Genomic DNA, 14641 nt, shown 5'->3' with positions numbered 1-14641 from the left:
GATCAAATATTATTATGCTAAATAGCACCTGTCATTGTTATACTGTATTAGATAAGTGATTTTTACTGTATGTTATTTTCTTATTAAATGTATTATATAATATGTGTTATGTGTAAATGTTAAATATTATAAAGTAACAAGTTTCCATTCCTTCCCCCTGTTATTCTCAGTGTGAACAACTCTACAACTACAACTACATTTTTTTTATGCTTGTGATTTGGAACATTGTGAATTTGCACTTTGCATCTCTCCTTTTTTCTATAATGTATTCTATTGTATTTCAGTATATGTGGAGTATGTATCACATGGCAGCTATGCCCCAAAGCATACCCGGCTTTATAGTCTATTTTACTCTAGATAGGCCTATGATTAAAAAAATGAACATCAAGCTGTAGTGAAGGAGACTTGAAACTCGAGACCATAAACTGAAGTTTACTGAAGTAATAAAACAAGTGAGAACTAGCGTCATTTTCCCATAGACTTCTATACAGACTTATTTGCTACCAGTGGAGTCGCCTCCTGCTGGTGATTAGAAAGAATGTAGGTTTCAGGCGATTCCCCAGTTGGCTTCACTTCCCAGATCTAGAGTCTACTGTCCATGTTTTTAACAGTTCCATGGTCTAACTCAGTGGTTCCCAACCGGTGGGCCATGAAGGTATTGCAAGTGGGCCGACAAATCATTTGGAAAACAGTACAGTTTTGGTGAAAAAATATAATTATAAAAAATTTAAATATAGATGTTTTTAAATGTCTTAAAAACTAAATAATCTTTAACAGCTTTAACAGCAAATGTTTAAAAATGTACAGAGGGTTCCTTTTCATACCTTACGCCACTCATGGATAATAAGAACTTCTCACCTGGTATTAAAAGTGCTGTATTTCATTCCTGGTATGGACAAGGAGTTAGAGTGATAGGGGCTTTGTTTGATGATAATCATTTTTCTATGTCCTTTGCAAAAGTTCAAGAAACCTTTGGACTCCCACAAAAATACTTTTTTGCTTATCTTCAAGTCCACCACTTTGTCAACACAAATGTCAAGATAACACAGGATGCAAACCTGCTGGGACCAATTGAAAAGTTAATAATTGATTTTACTTTGAATAAAGGTTTTATTTCATATTTCTATAATAACTTCCAGAGCTGTAAAGAGCATAGTACTGAAATGCTTTTTAGACGATGGGAGGTAAACATTGAGAGTATCTATGCTGAAGATGCCTGGTGGGGATGTAGTCGAGCCACCCACTTTCTGTTTCTGAGTAATAAATTTAAAGAAATATAGTATATAATATTTCACAGGAAACATAGGTCACCCCATGTTATGAACAAAACAGATCCTAATCCTAATCCTTACATGTAAATTGACAGCTAGGACATATATGCATTGTGTTTGGAGTTGTCCAAGAATAAGTTCATGTATAACTACAGAAATTAGTGCAATAATAAAGCATATGATTTGTAAAGATCCAGGCCAGTTTCTATTAGGGCTGCCTTCAAAAAATAGAATTATGGAGAAGATCTAGACGGTTGAACAAATTTATTTTTCTGGCCAGAAAAATTATTCAACTGGATTCATGAAAACCCCCCTACTGTAATTCAGTGGTATAAGGAAAATTTTAGTTTTTCTCCAATGGAGAGGCTCAGTGTCAGGCTAAGGGGAAATGACAACAGCTTTATGGATATTTGGCAACCTCTGATGTGTTACTTGCCCAGAGATCCAAGTGATGTCATCCAAAGAGGGCAAATTGGATTAAGAGGCTATGGGGTGAATTGCCTGTACACAGCAGTAACAGAGTGATGGTCAGGGTAATTATGTCTTGATAGTGTAAAGATAGATAACTTAAAGTTTGCAAGTGTATATATCAAAGTATAGTTTATTTTATATATTTATTAATTTGTAATTTTGGTTACTTATTTCTTTGTTTCATCTTTCATTTTTATTATTTTTTATTATTTTTCCCTCAGTTCAAGACATGATCTGTATGGTGATGATGTATGTATCATGCAAATAAATGAAGAAAAAATAGATAAATAAATAAAAAAGAAATTTCTCGTATTAAGTCGTTAAAGGTTGGGAACCACTGTTCTATCTTGATGCTAGTGCACTGCTCAGTAGAGCCATCTGGTTAACGTACATGATCGTCTTCACAACCGCGCCCCCTCCAGTGGGCACATTCAGCAAACAACACTTCCTTGAAGTCATGGATGACACACAGCTTTAATATTAATATAGTTGTTACGGTAAATATGTATGAATCACTATCACTATCACTATCACTATCACTATGTTTATTACAAATTACAACAGTGACACAGATAGTCTGGGAATAGGCTGGAAGAATGCCGCAGCCTAAATACTACACAGTTGGGGGACATGAGATGTGTTTGGGTCGTAGAGGCATACGTGATAGCACAGCCTAGAAACCTGTCAAACAAATCTAAAAGAAAAACATGGGAAAAACTGGGACTACATCAACACATCTGTCACAGTTGTGAACCTAAGGAATTTAGGTATTAACAATATGATAATTTCACATGATGTAATAAATGTAATTGAAAAAATACTACCCATTTCAGAATGACTAAAAGGAGTGTTTTGAATGAATGTCTTTTGAAACATTACCATTCAGAGATCAAAGTACTACTGTACTGTACTGTACTGTACAACTGTAGTACTAGTATTTACCACATTTCGAGGTGACCAGTGAAGGCAGCATGCATGTGTCTGAATCATTTGTTGTTGTCAGCGAGCAGCATCACATCCAAAGCTACAAGTGGATTACATTCAACTAGCAGATTTTTTTTTATCGTCTGTACAATAATACGTGTTTTAAACATGAAGAGACCCCCGAGGCTATTTCATTAACGTTGAGCTAACGGCAAATGAAACGCTGATACTGTTGGTGGATTAGACTGGTGGCATATGTAACGCTGGAGACTTTTCAAGGTAATGTCAGTACATGTTTTGATTTTTTTCGGCAGGAAAACATTTTTTTTCAAAGAATATTTCTGCCGTACTTTAATTGTGTTCCGAGTATTTGCCTGTGGTATTGGTTAGTTTAGGCCTCAAGCCATGCCTCGGTCCACAGTTAGTCTGCGAATCCGCTAAAACGTTACTTCGATCCATTAACGCCTAGACGAGGTAGCCGTCAACAGGGGCTATGAGTTTAGCCTCTTGTACGAGAGGTAAAATGTTTATTCTGTGGTTACAGTAAATTAGTATGCAGTACCTCCTGTAAACTTGTATCTACTGGATAAGCTATGAATATAAATATTCATTTAACATCAAGGTTAACATTCTTAATTAAGACAGCCTGTTGATTAAACTTTGCGTTGTATGGTGTAGCTACAGCTATGTAGCTAGCTAGCTGTACTGTGCTGACCATTAACATAAATGCTTATATTCCCCATGAATGAATAAGGACCAGCATTAACCAGCTACATGTTACTTAGCATTAAGTGTGCTGCAGCCACTGGGCTGGGTGTGTGGGTGTGGGTGTGTGTGTGTGTGGATTTAGGTTACAGCAACTTAAGCGAGCATCAAAACCTCTAAATAAAGCTAAATACTCAGCTCTTAAAGTGTGACAGGTTGGTGCTAGTTTGTCATTATACCACAAGCACACCTGTGTTCACCAGCCAGGCTGACATGCTAGCTGCATCTTGTTCCCCTAGCTTGCTTCGAAGTGGGTTAATGTCACATCACCAGATATTTCTCTCTCTCTCAGTCACACTACACTTAAATGTGTGTCTTCCTCCAGGGCTGGGTTACAGACATGCACCCACCATCTCGACAGGACTATGTATCTATAAGCCTTACTGGACAAGGAAGTGGAAGTTACAATAACAGTAAGCATTGGAGGAGGCAGTCCTGCTGGAGGGTAAGTGGGTCGCATCATGGAAGGATTTCCCTTTCTGCTCTCATCTTCACAGTGCTCTGGTTTCCCACCCTGCTAAGACCTGATAAAGGACACCACTATATTGTGTCCCACTTTTCCCATCACTGGCTGTAGTTGCTGTTGCTAGTCACTATATCTGTAGGAAAAGACACTGTGGATCTGGAGAATGCATGATCTCCTTGGGTGTTTGATGTTGTGAAATATTCAGTTTACCATCAACTGTAATAATTCTTTGATCAGCTCTCCAGGTGTCATTGTTGGGTCCAGTTAGATTTTTTTAGTTGCTATTTTGTAGACTCACAACAACACAGCAGTGCTGGGCTTGTTCTGTCTTATGATATTTTTCTTCATTTTAAATATTGTATGTTTAAAAAAATATTATACATGTATTATATTTGTGAAAGCAGGGCACAGGGGTCTCTCCAGAATTTTTAGGTATGCTTATGGTACTAGGGCTGGGCAATTAACCAAATTTTATTTTTGATTATGATTTTGGCCTCCAACGATTATAAAAACAAGGTAATCGAGAGAAAGCGATTATTGTGCTGTTTCACAACAAATTTCAGTTCAGTTCTTGGTACTGAAGAAATTAGGAAAACAGATTGCGTATTTGTTGTTGCAACATAAACGTTCTCTTGCACATTCACCAACTCCGCTACTGATTAGGACATTTGTCTATGATGCATTTTTGCTGTTCCCTATGCAGAAGTTCCGAAAACTTTTGAGAGGGGCGGGACAGCGCTCTCACACACCTTGGAGCACTGTGGCAATGAGAAATCATGCTGAATAATCGTGATAATCGATATTGATCAAAATAATCGTGATTATGATTTTTGCCATAATCGAGCAGCCCTGTACGGTACCATTTCAAATAGCGCATTTAGCAACTTATTTTACATATTCTATACTATGTGTACACTGTATGATTCTGTAATTACCATGTAGTAAATATTTATACAACGTATGCATTAATTGAGCAGCCAAGTAAAGAGGTGGAATGATGGTGCTACAACAGAATATGATGATGCAGGGCCATTGCTCCATTCCTTTAACTGAAAATATTATATATGGCTCCTATCACAGTTCTGTTTAGTGCAGCATTAGTTCTTAATTTGTTTTTTGATAGAATCATCTACCACAGGAATGGGCTGGCCATTCTAAGTGATGAATTTCATCGGGACATCCCTAGTGTTTTTAGTGGTGTGTGAATAATTTCATGTTCAAATAGCATAAATAAGTAAGTAAGCATGGTGTGATTAACATAAGAAACAATGATGGGGTCAAACGATGTGGTTTCTTCAGGGCCGATTCTGATACTGATTATTAGTAATCAAGGAGACCAATAGCTGGTATTTGGAACCAATATATAAACACATAAGTACTGCTACATAAAGTCTATGGCGCCCTGGTGTCCAGGTGTTTTATATTATTTTGTCCACGCTATTTATAACAATGAATGTAGGCTAAAAAAAAAAAAGGAGCACCTCTCAGTATAATGCAACACAGCTCCACACACTACATCCTTCATCATGGGAATCATTGACTCTCTAAAACAAATTCTTAAAAACTGAACATTACAACATTCATGAAGGAGGATGTTGTATTAGACTTCATTAGTTTTAGCCAGATGTACCTAATAAAATGTCCGCTGAGTGTATATTTTTAATAATTAGTTGTATGTACAGGCTGCAAAGTGCCTGCAATTTGTTGGTTGCTTTTGGTGTTGCTCTTACCTGGGAATTGTCATATACATCAACCTACACCTGGCAGCCTAGAGATGTCATTTAAGTTGATATTTTTATCATTATTTTTTATAAAAGTCTATAAATTGTGGTACTGGGTAGTAACTGGTGTTATTCTCTATCTCCTGCTCTTCTATGTGCCTGCAGAAATGGAAGCAACTGTCCAGACTGCAGCGGAGCCTCATTCTCTTCCTCCTTATCCTTCTGTTCATTTGTGGAATTTCTTCCTATCCTACTGTTACTGAACACCTCAAAGGTAAGGCTCCATAAATTTAACATCTCCCATGGGGTCCTTTGTCTGAGCCACTGGCACGCTGTCAGGAGCTCTGGTTGTTGAATGCAAGTAGGATAATTAGTGTTTTGTCTTGTTTGCAGTTAAGACAAGTAAGTGTGCAGTTGTATGCAGATGTTTGGGCAAATTACATATTTTGTTGTTGCTGGAAGTGAAAAGAAGTAAAGAAAACTACATTAAAAATGAACATTTCTTTTTGGCTGGACCACAACAGTGGGGCTGACTGATTGACTGACAGACAGATGATATTTCCACCACTGCATCAGCCACTCTGGTTTCTCAGCTGCTCAGGAACTGCAGGGAAGAGGAGGAGCTTTTCCAATAACTGAGCCTCACCTTGATCACAGCAAATAAACTACTTTGATTCCATGTATCATTATTACTAAAGGAGGCAGAGGAAGAACGCAACACAAGACACAGCGAGCAGAGAGAGCAGGAGAGAGGGAGGGAGAGAGAGAGAGAGAGAGAGAAGTCATCGGTAACAAGGCTTCGTACTAACGACTATGACCAACTCTACATATCAAACAGAGGGAGTTAGACATTAAAACCTGCCTCTAATAAAATTCTGTGATGTTCTGGAGTTGAAGTAAATAAAGACTAAACTATTGTGGATCCAGACGGAGGCTGTGCTCTGTGTGAGAGACTGAATAAAAAAGATAGTCTATCTCGGCCTCGATGGCTCACGTGGTAGAGCACGTGACATTTGGGCTTAGTCCTTAACCAGTTAACTGGTTTAACTGAACCTCACACTGTCTGTCCTGATAACCTGTACTACGAAGCTGGTTATCACCTAGTTCAGTTAACTCTGGGTTTACCTGTCCAGGTACGAGCACGTTCAAGTGAAAGAGGCAGAGTTGTTAATTATAAACAACATCGTCACAACCACGAATAAACAACTTAATATGATATGAGAAGAAACACTGATACCTGCTAGTAATTTTGGTTACAGCCACGTCCAAAAGTGATATTCAACAAGGTGAAATTTAAACAATATGATCACATGACTAGAATAAAATAAAATTCTACATATAATTTCTATTAAGGTCAGACTAAGGATATGTTGTAAATAAGTGTTACAATATATCCTACAGTGTTCTTACTGAGTATTTTCACTCTTTCATCTGATGATGAACAAAGTGGTATGAGCATGTGAAGCAGATAAAAGGTTAAAGTTCATTTCTGTTTCTGCTGCAGAGAGGCGAAAAAGAAAAGAGTAGAGGAGTTGATGATGATGTTGATGTCTGATGAGTCAGTCTGACTGGAATGTTTGAAATGTATCAATCAAATTTATAATATTGGAAATATTCAACAGTGTGTGGATCATTGTTCTAATCAAAGACATCACAGGTTTAGTTTTTATTTCCAGTTCTGGTCACAGAGTGTCCTCATGTTGTTCTGAGCTGCGGTGATGAAGAACAGAGTAAAAGCTTCATCTTTAATCCTGTCGGATTAAAGAGTCTGTGTTCAGTTCAAATGAAGCTAGAATAGTTGGACACATGCACGGTCTGGAATAGCAAAACTATTCCACTGATTTATAGTTGTCTACTGATCTTAATTATTGATCACTTTATTGTAAAGTCTTTGTCCCTGTCAGGATCCTGTAGAAATGATGACTCAGTTTATCCAGTGATCTGATTGGTCTTGAGTTTGGCTGTTGACAGGTTTTCATCTGATCCTCTGAAGTTAACCTGCCATGAGGAGGTTAGGAGTTCAGCATCAGTTACTATGGTGATTTACCATGGTGATTTACCCTGGTAACAAGTGGGCCACCATCCTAGGACTGAAAACCCAGAGTTAAACTTCAAGTTACCTCAATAACCTCAAATCCTGCTTAAGAGCACAGGCCTCAGTTTTGACCTAGTCTTGTTGTTAAATTAATTTAAAAAAGAAAAAAAGGATTTGTGGCCTTTGCATCTCTCTATTTATGAAGTGTCACAACTTCAACAACTCATTATGCCTGGATGGACTCACTAGATGTTGTAAGGCCGGAAATACACTGGATGTGTGGCGTGAGCGTGGCACCTGAAGTCGCTGACCTGCTGCTGAGAATCAGGCGTGTGTTCACACCGGCTGCGTCTCTGCTGCTGCAGCTCTGTCTCTCTACATAGAGTTTGCAGGTTACTGGAACGTTGGATTTCTCCTCATTATTAATTAATTTCTGATTTATATTTGACAGGAAACGTCACTAAAATGTCTTCATGCAGCTGCTAAAATGGTTAAAAAATATATTAAAATTTGTCCATGTCTGTATCATAATGAGATTCAGCCTACACATAGACAACTTTAGTGGAAGCTGTCAGTTTTATGTGATGTTCCTAGTATGCTGTCAATACATCAGCAGTATTTTCTCTGTCTATTCTTGCTGGGGGACGCAAATCTCTAGATTATATTACGGGATGATTTTCATTAAGGTGCCCATGTTAACGGATTAGAGCAGACACATCGACTGTGGACAGGCGCGCAAAATGTGCCTCTATCATGTAGCGGCTGTGTGGCGTGATCTAGAGATTCAACCTCTCCCGCATGCGTCTCCCAGCAAAAACAGACTGAGAAAAGACCCGTTGATGTCACATTGACATCATACCAGCAACATTACATTAAACTGACACCTTCCACTATAGTTGTTAGGTCTAGTCTGAATCTAAATATGATCTAGACGTGATAAAATATAGATATATTTTTTAACCAATGTAACAGCTACATGCGGAGACAGAGACATTTTAGTCACGTTTTCTGTAAAAAATAAATCAGAAATTAATTAATTAAAAGAAATCCAACATTCCAGTAACCTGCAAACTCTATATAGAGAGACAGAGCTGCAGCAGCTCAGTGACTTCAGCCGCCACGCTCAGCCAGGTATCCAGTGTGTTCCTGGCCAAATGCAGGTCAAGAATTGTCATTAGGAATTGTCAGCTGACAGTTCCACACTCAACAATGGGATCCTGACAATTTTGTGAGGATCTGAAAAAGAAGAAGCAAAAGAAGCAATTTGATGCCTACAAAGCAGAAAGGCTATAACAAGTAATCAAAGTGCTTCCACGTTGAAATTTCTACTCTTCAAAATGTCATTAAGAAATGGCAGTGAGGGGGAACTGTGGAAGATCAAGACAACTTACAGAGGAAACTGCACATCTGCTGTGCAAAGCAAAACTTCCATAAGACTGCAAAAGACCAGCAGGAAGGTTTATCTCGTTAATTACTCAGCACTGACTCGGTAGTGTGCCCAAACTCAAATTACTGTTTGTTTTTCCTATTTCCAATATGGCCATGAAATAAGTAACAGTGCATTGTGCAGTGCACGTTTGCAGGCAGATTTTAATGTGTTTGCTGCAGAAGTTTTCAGTTCAAAATCAACAAATCAACAGAATATGGAATTTGCCCAGAGGGGCCTGAGGGTTTGCATACAAAAGTATTATGGATCAGTGTGATGGTTTCCTTCAGTAATGGTTTCATGCTAAGTCTTTTGATGTGTGTGTTGAGGCCTTACAGATGGAGAGCAAGACACAGACAGTAACAGCGTCCTGAAGCCCGTCATCCCTCATGTGCTGCCTGAGCCTGTCAAACAGGGACATCCAGCTCTGCCAGAGCAACTATCCCAGGTTTTTATCCCCCTCCTTCTGTTCTCTGAAGGTTATCACAAGGTTTCTGAAGGTTGTGAACCACAAGGCTTTTCCAAACTTCTTCCATGTAATGATGGAGGCCACTGTGCTCTCTGGAACATAAAATGCAGCAGAAATCTTTTGTAGTCTTCCCCTGATGTTAACCTTTACACAATCCTGTGGCTTTGCTCTGCAGGTAGTCTCTTCCTCCTTATGGTCTCTGCTCTGATCTGCATTGTCAGCTATGAGACCCTGTTGTATAGACAGGTGTGTTGAGTTTACCACAGGCACCTGTCACAATGATATATCAGTTTTTCCTTTTCTAAAGTTCAGTGTTTCTGTCATAATGGGTTACTGAGTGTAGATAGATGAGGGAAAAATGTTTTTTTTAGCATAAAGCTGCAACATAACAAAATTAAAAACTCTGAAGAGAAGTGTGAGTTATGACATATAATATGTTTAAAACTGGGGATGATAGTAAACAATACTGTCACTGATGTGTATCTGGATGAGGTGAAAGAAAGAAAGAAAGATTACAAAACAGTTCTTTTGAATATTAAGTCACCTCACTTTTATCAGAATGGGAGGCTGGAATAAATTATCATTCATTTTGTTAGAGCTCAGTTTAATGTGGCTAGTTTATGAATGACTTGACTGGTCACTCACTGGTTTAATATCCCTTGTGCAATAATTTAGCATTGTTGACAGGAAGTGTTTCTAATGTGTTCTGTTAATAGACATCTGCCAGAGCGTTTCATCCTGTTGTACCATTTGAACTTTCCTCTATCCCAGACTTTGTCAGAAGAAATTAGTATTATCCCATCATAAATTCATTCACAGGGAAATGAGTCTGTCATAGTGGTAATTTAATTACAAACCAAATTTGAAAGGGGCGTTATTGATAATGTAGTATTTGAAATACAGATATTAGGAATGTACATAACAATCTGCTTTCCTTTCTTAGTAACTTGCTCACAATAATTGAAGTTTTAAATGGTAAAATAAGTTTCTTGTTTATGTCATAGAGGAAATTATCCAATAAGAGAGGACCGCCCATTCTTCAGAACCGTCTTCCGAAGAAAGAAAACGCTTCAAGTACAGTGCCTGAGGACAAGCCAGCTGGTGGCAAGAGAGAAGGGGAGGAGGAGGGAGTCATCAGGTGAGACTTGGAGTTTGATCACAACCAAAGTTAGATGTGTCACGTATGTTTATTTCTAAATCCAGCTGTGGCTTTCAGCTGGCGTGGAGCAGTGATCGACACTGAGCATGCCACAGAGGGCACCAAGGACCAGGAGAAGGAGGATTTACCTGCCGACCCAGAGGCCAAATCGTCTAAAGACTCAGGTATCTGCTGTTTTACCTCTTTCTGTGTAAATTATGAATCAGCAATTGTAATTTAGCACTTATAACAAAATACACTGGATGCATTGCGTGTGCGAAGCCGCTAGAGCGAACACACTGCCTGTGTGAGACATAGCTGCGTTGTGTTATACAGATATTCGCCACCTCGCCTATTTTTAACAGGTGACGTGTCTCCCAGCAAAAACAGACAGAGAAAAGACCTGTTGATGTCATAGTGACATCATATCAGCAACATTACATAAAACTGACACCTTCCACTATGGTTGTCTCTGTCTAGGCTGAATCTGAATATGATACAGAAATTAAGAAATAAATAAATAAATAAATATAGATATATTTTTTAACCATTTTAGCAGTTGCACATGAAGACAGAGACATGTTAAAGACAATTTCTGTCAGCATTCCAGTAGCCTGTAAACTCTGTAGAGATAGAGCGGCAGCAGACACGCAGCCGGTGTAAACACACACGCACACACAGCACAGGCAGTGTGTTGCCGGCGTAAGTGGCTTGTCTGTGTTTGAGACTACCCATGAAATCTAATATCCACTTTAGTGTGTAAGAATTTCATCCCCAGAAATCATTTGTTTCTGAGTCAAACTATAGACCACGATGAGCTACTAAACAGGCATCTTGTCTGTGTTGTGTGTTCCAGAAGCCAGCTGGCTGGAGGAGGTGCGGGAAGCTTTCAGACATGCATGGAAGGGATATAAAGATTTTGCTTGGGGCCATGATGAGCTCAGGCCCATCTCCAAGTCCTACAGCGAGTGGTTTGGACTGGGTTTGACACTTATTGATGCCTTGGACACCATGTGGATCCTGGGGCTTAAAGAGGGTAGGCTGTCCCTTCCAAAACTAAAAATCCAATCTCTTGAATGCTTAAAAGGTTGCTCTGAAAAACATCTCTAAAACTTTCTCAAACCACTTTAGCAACCACTTTTTCTGTCTTTATTCATAAAATGTTGTTGTTGTGTTGCAGAATTTGAAGAAGCAAAGGCATGGGTGACAGCAGAGCTCACATTCAACAAGAATGTAGATGTCAACTTGTTTGAGAGCACCATCCGCATCCTGGGAGGCCTGCTGAGCACCTACCACCTGACTGGAGACACGCTGTTCCTAGACAAAGCTGTGAGTCAACACGCGCTCTCATTCATGGCCACATAAGGAACAAATGTGTCTATCACATATACAGTACATAGGGCTGTAGTCCTTCTATATTTATTTTATTTAAAGTAAAGATGGTAAGCTTGGCCTACTGTAGTATAAAAATAAAAATACAATAAAAAGGAAAACAAATTTCTCAAAAAAGTATCTACTAGCGTGCTGTGCTTGTTACTGTGGACAGACAGAGCAGATTAAAATATCTGGTTCTAGTTGAACAGGTATATGGATAAAGTTTTGGTTTTTTATTTGCGAAGGTTTTATTGCACTTACTTACCGTAACTATGAGCGTAGTTCACATGAACTCGGGTAATCTTGCTTCACATCACCGCTCTGCCGCGATGCCCCGTGTGCGTGCAGAGGGATTCTGCAGACCAGATTCAGAGTTGAGGGAAAATATGTGTTTGTTGATCTACAGAGATTTTCTCCTCAAAAACAAATGGACGTGATTAAAACAATATAACACAGTTTCAGGTTAAAAATCTACATTTCTCTGACAGTCACGGGACGTCAGGAGGGAAAGAGTAGCCGGCTGGAAATGCTTTAATATCTGTTCCGTTTGGCCGCTGGCCTGCGCTTAGGGAAAACCCTGCTGTAACTCCTGTTGTGCTTTCAAAGCTTTAAAGCATATTTCAGTGGTTTGCAACTGGCAGGCCAAACCTGGCCCGCTAGCAATAATATCTGGGCTGCCAGATTATCTTGATAATGTTTTTTATTCTTTTAATCTAAAAAAAATAAATCTCTGTCTGAGCAGCAACAGATACCCACAGAATCAATTCCTCTTCAGTGATTTTGCCTAGGAAATAAAAGTTTTTTTTTTTTTGCAGCAGTGCTTTATTTCGAGTAGGGATCAACCAATTATTGGCTGCAATACTCTGCATTTTGGTATCATTTTTCAACCGATAGACTACTTCCGCTCTAATGTAGCCGCCTGTCCCTGTCTGTGGTCAACACTCTGTGGTCTGAAGCAGTGTCCTGTCCACAGCACCATCTGATTGGTTACACATCATGAGTAATAGCCTATCACACTGAAGGCTGCTGTGTACACAGACGGTCACAGACTAGAGGAGCTGTAGTGAGCGAGCGGAGCTGTGCTTTGAAGGTACGACAGCAGACATCCTCACCACACTCTGATGAACAAGTTCATCTGTTGGTCCTAGACACCCTGAGCACAAAAACAAATCTGCAATATATGTGACAGTGCTGTTCACAGGAAGGCTAAACCTCACACCCACCACTCTTAAGAGTTAGAACTGCTTCCATCTGGCTGTCGATTCAGGGCCCCAAGGATCAGCCGGAGCATGTACAAGAAGTCTGTTATTCCCTATGCCATACAGCCACTGAACACAGATGACTGCATCAGTGGACACTTGTTACTTGTTTTGTTGTCTTATACAATTTGCTCTCTGGTATTTATTTATTTAACCTATCTGCTGCTGCCTGCTCATTTACACTATTGTATGTTGTATGTGTTGTATGTGTTGTATGTTGTTGATGGTGTCTTTTGTTATGTGGATTGTATGTATTTTTTATTCTACTTTCTTTAGGAGAAGGCAAAGACAAATTTCCACTGTGGTGGACAATGAAGTCAGTCAATCAAGCAATTAATCAGTCAGTCAGTTAATCAATCAATCTGTGGTCTTCCTCCACAGAAAGACATCGGCTCAAGGCTGATGCCAGCCTTCAACACCCCATCCAAGATCCCCTACTCTGATGTGAACATTGGGAAAGGTACAGCCCACCCCCCTCGCTGGACCTCAGACAGCACTGTGGCTGAGGTTACTAGCATCCAGCTGGAGTTCAGAGAGCTCAGCCGCCTCACCCAGGATCCACAGTATGAGGTGACCAACTGACCAAGAGATACAACCGTGCAGATCCAGGGTCTGCCCTGCAAATTTTAAGATTGGCATTAGGCTCGGCTTTCCATCTGTACTATTGCTGACACCACTTGATCATAATTATAATAATAAACATTATTTAACCTCCTAGGACCTGGCGTCCACATATGTGGACCTCACATTTTGGGTTCTCTAGAGTCTAGACCACAATACTAACTTTTTCTCAACAAGGGCCTGGTGACCACATATGAGGATATTATACTGCCACTCAGTAATCGAAATTTAAAACTAATGTCCTCATATGTGGACATCATTTTTCTCAGGTCCCAATCAGCCTAAATAGCAAAGAGAAATTAAAAATGCACGCCATGCAAGAGTTCGGGTCTTAGGAGGTTAAACATTATTTATTGAGCAAGGGTAAATTGAAGGAGAATGGAAATAGACAATAGAAACACAGTAGATGATAAATTATGTAAATGAAATTAAAAACCGAAACCAGTAAGAATAGTAAAATATGAGAGAATTAATTAAAAGCAAAGTTAAATAAATAGGTTTTCAGCTGCCAACTAAATCTTATAGTTCTTGGCAGGGTTTTCCATAGTTTTGGATCATAGTTAAAAAAAAAAGCTGCACTGCCTAATTTCTTGTGTGTAAAACTGTGTGTGTTGAAAAGCCTGGCGGTAGAAGACCTGAGGGCTTGTGTAGGATAGTAAAACCACAGAGAATATGCAGTGTGAATCTGCTGGACCCAAACC

The 14641-nt window shown here is 39.3% G+C and overlaps 1 protein-coding gene across 1 annotated transcript in view; it reads left to right on the top strand.

Moving 5' to 3' along the window:
* The first annotated feature begins 2705 nt into the window (after positions 1 to 2705).
* The window catches only part of man1b1b (mannosidase, alpha, class 1B, member 1b), a 21133-nt gene continuing 9197 nt past the window's right edge, over positions 2706 to 14641 (top strand). Inside the window, exons 1-9 of the mRNA XM_023397610.2 lie at positions 2706 to 2945; positions 3757 to 3876; positions 5784 to 5892; positions 9409 to 9527; positions 10553 to 10686; positions 10765 to 10871; positions 11543 to 11722; positions 11867 to 12015; positions 13701 to 13889. Of these exons, the coding sequence (XP_023253378.1) occupies positions 3772 to 3876; positions 5784 to 5892; positions 9409 to 9527; positions 10553 to 10686; positions 10765 to 10871; positions 11543 to 11722; positions 11867 to 12015; positions 13701 to 13889 (1092 nt within the window). The 5' untranslated portion in view covers positions 2706 to 2945; positions 3757 to 3771. The remainder of the gene's footprint in view (positions 2946 to 3756; positions 3877 to 5783; positions 5893 to 9408; positions 9528 to 10552; positions 10687 to 10764; positions 10872 to 11542; positions 11723 to 11866; positions 12016 to 13700; positions 13890 to 14641) is intronic.

This window comes from Seriola lalandi, unplaced genomic scaffold (assembly GCF_002814215.2).
Source record: "Seriola lalandi dorsalis isolate HSWRI2012SDOR001 ecotype SW California unplaced genomic scaffold, Sedor1 jcf7180002054883, whole genome shotgun sequence".
Taxonomy (NCBI): Eukaryota; Metazoa; Chordata; class Actinopteri; order Carangiformes; family Carangidae; genus Seriola; species Seriola lalandi.
Note: the sequence above shows the minus strand (reverse complement) of the source record. Positions and strands in the feature narration are given on the sequence as shown.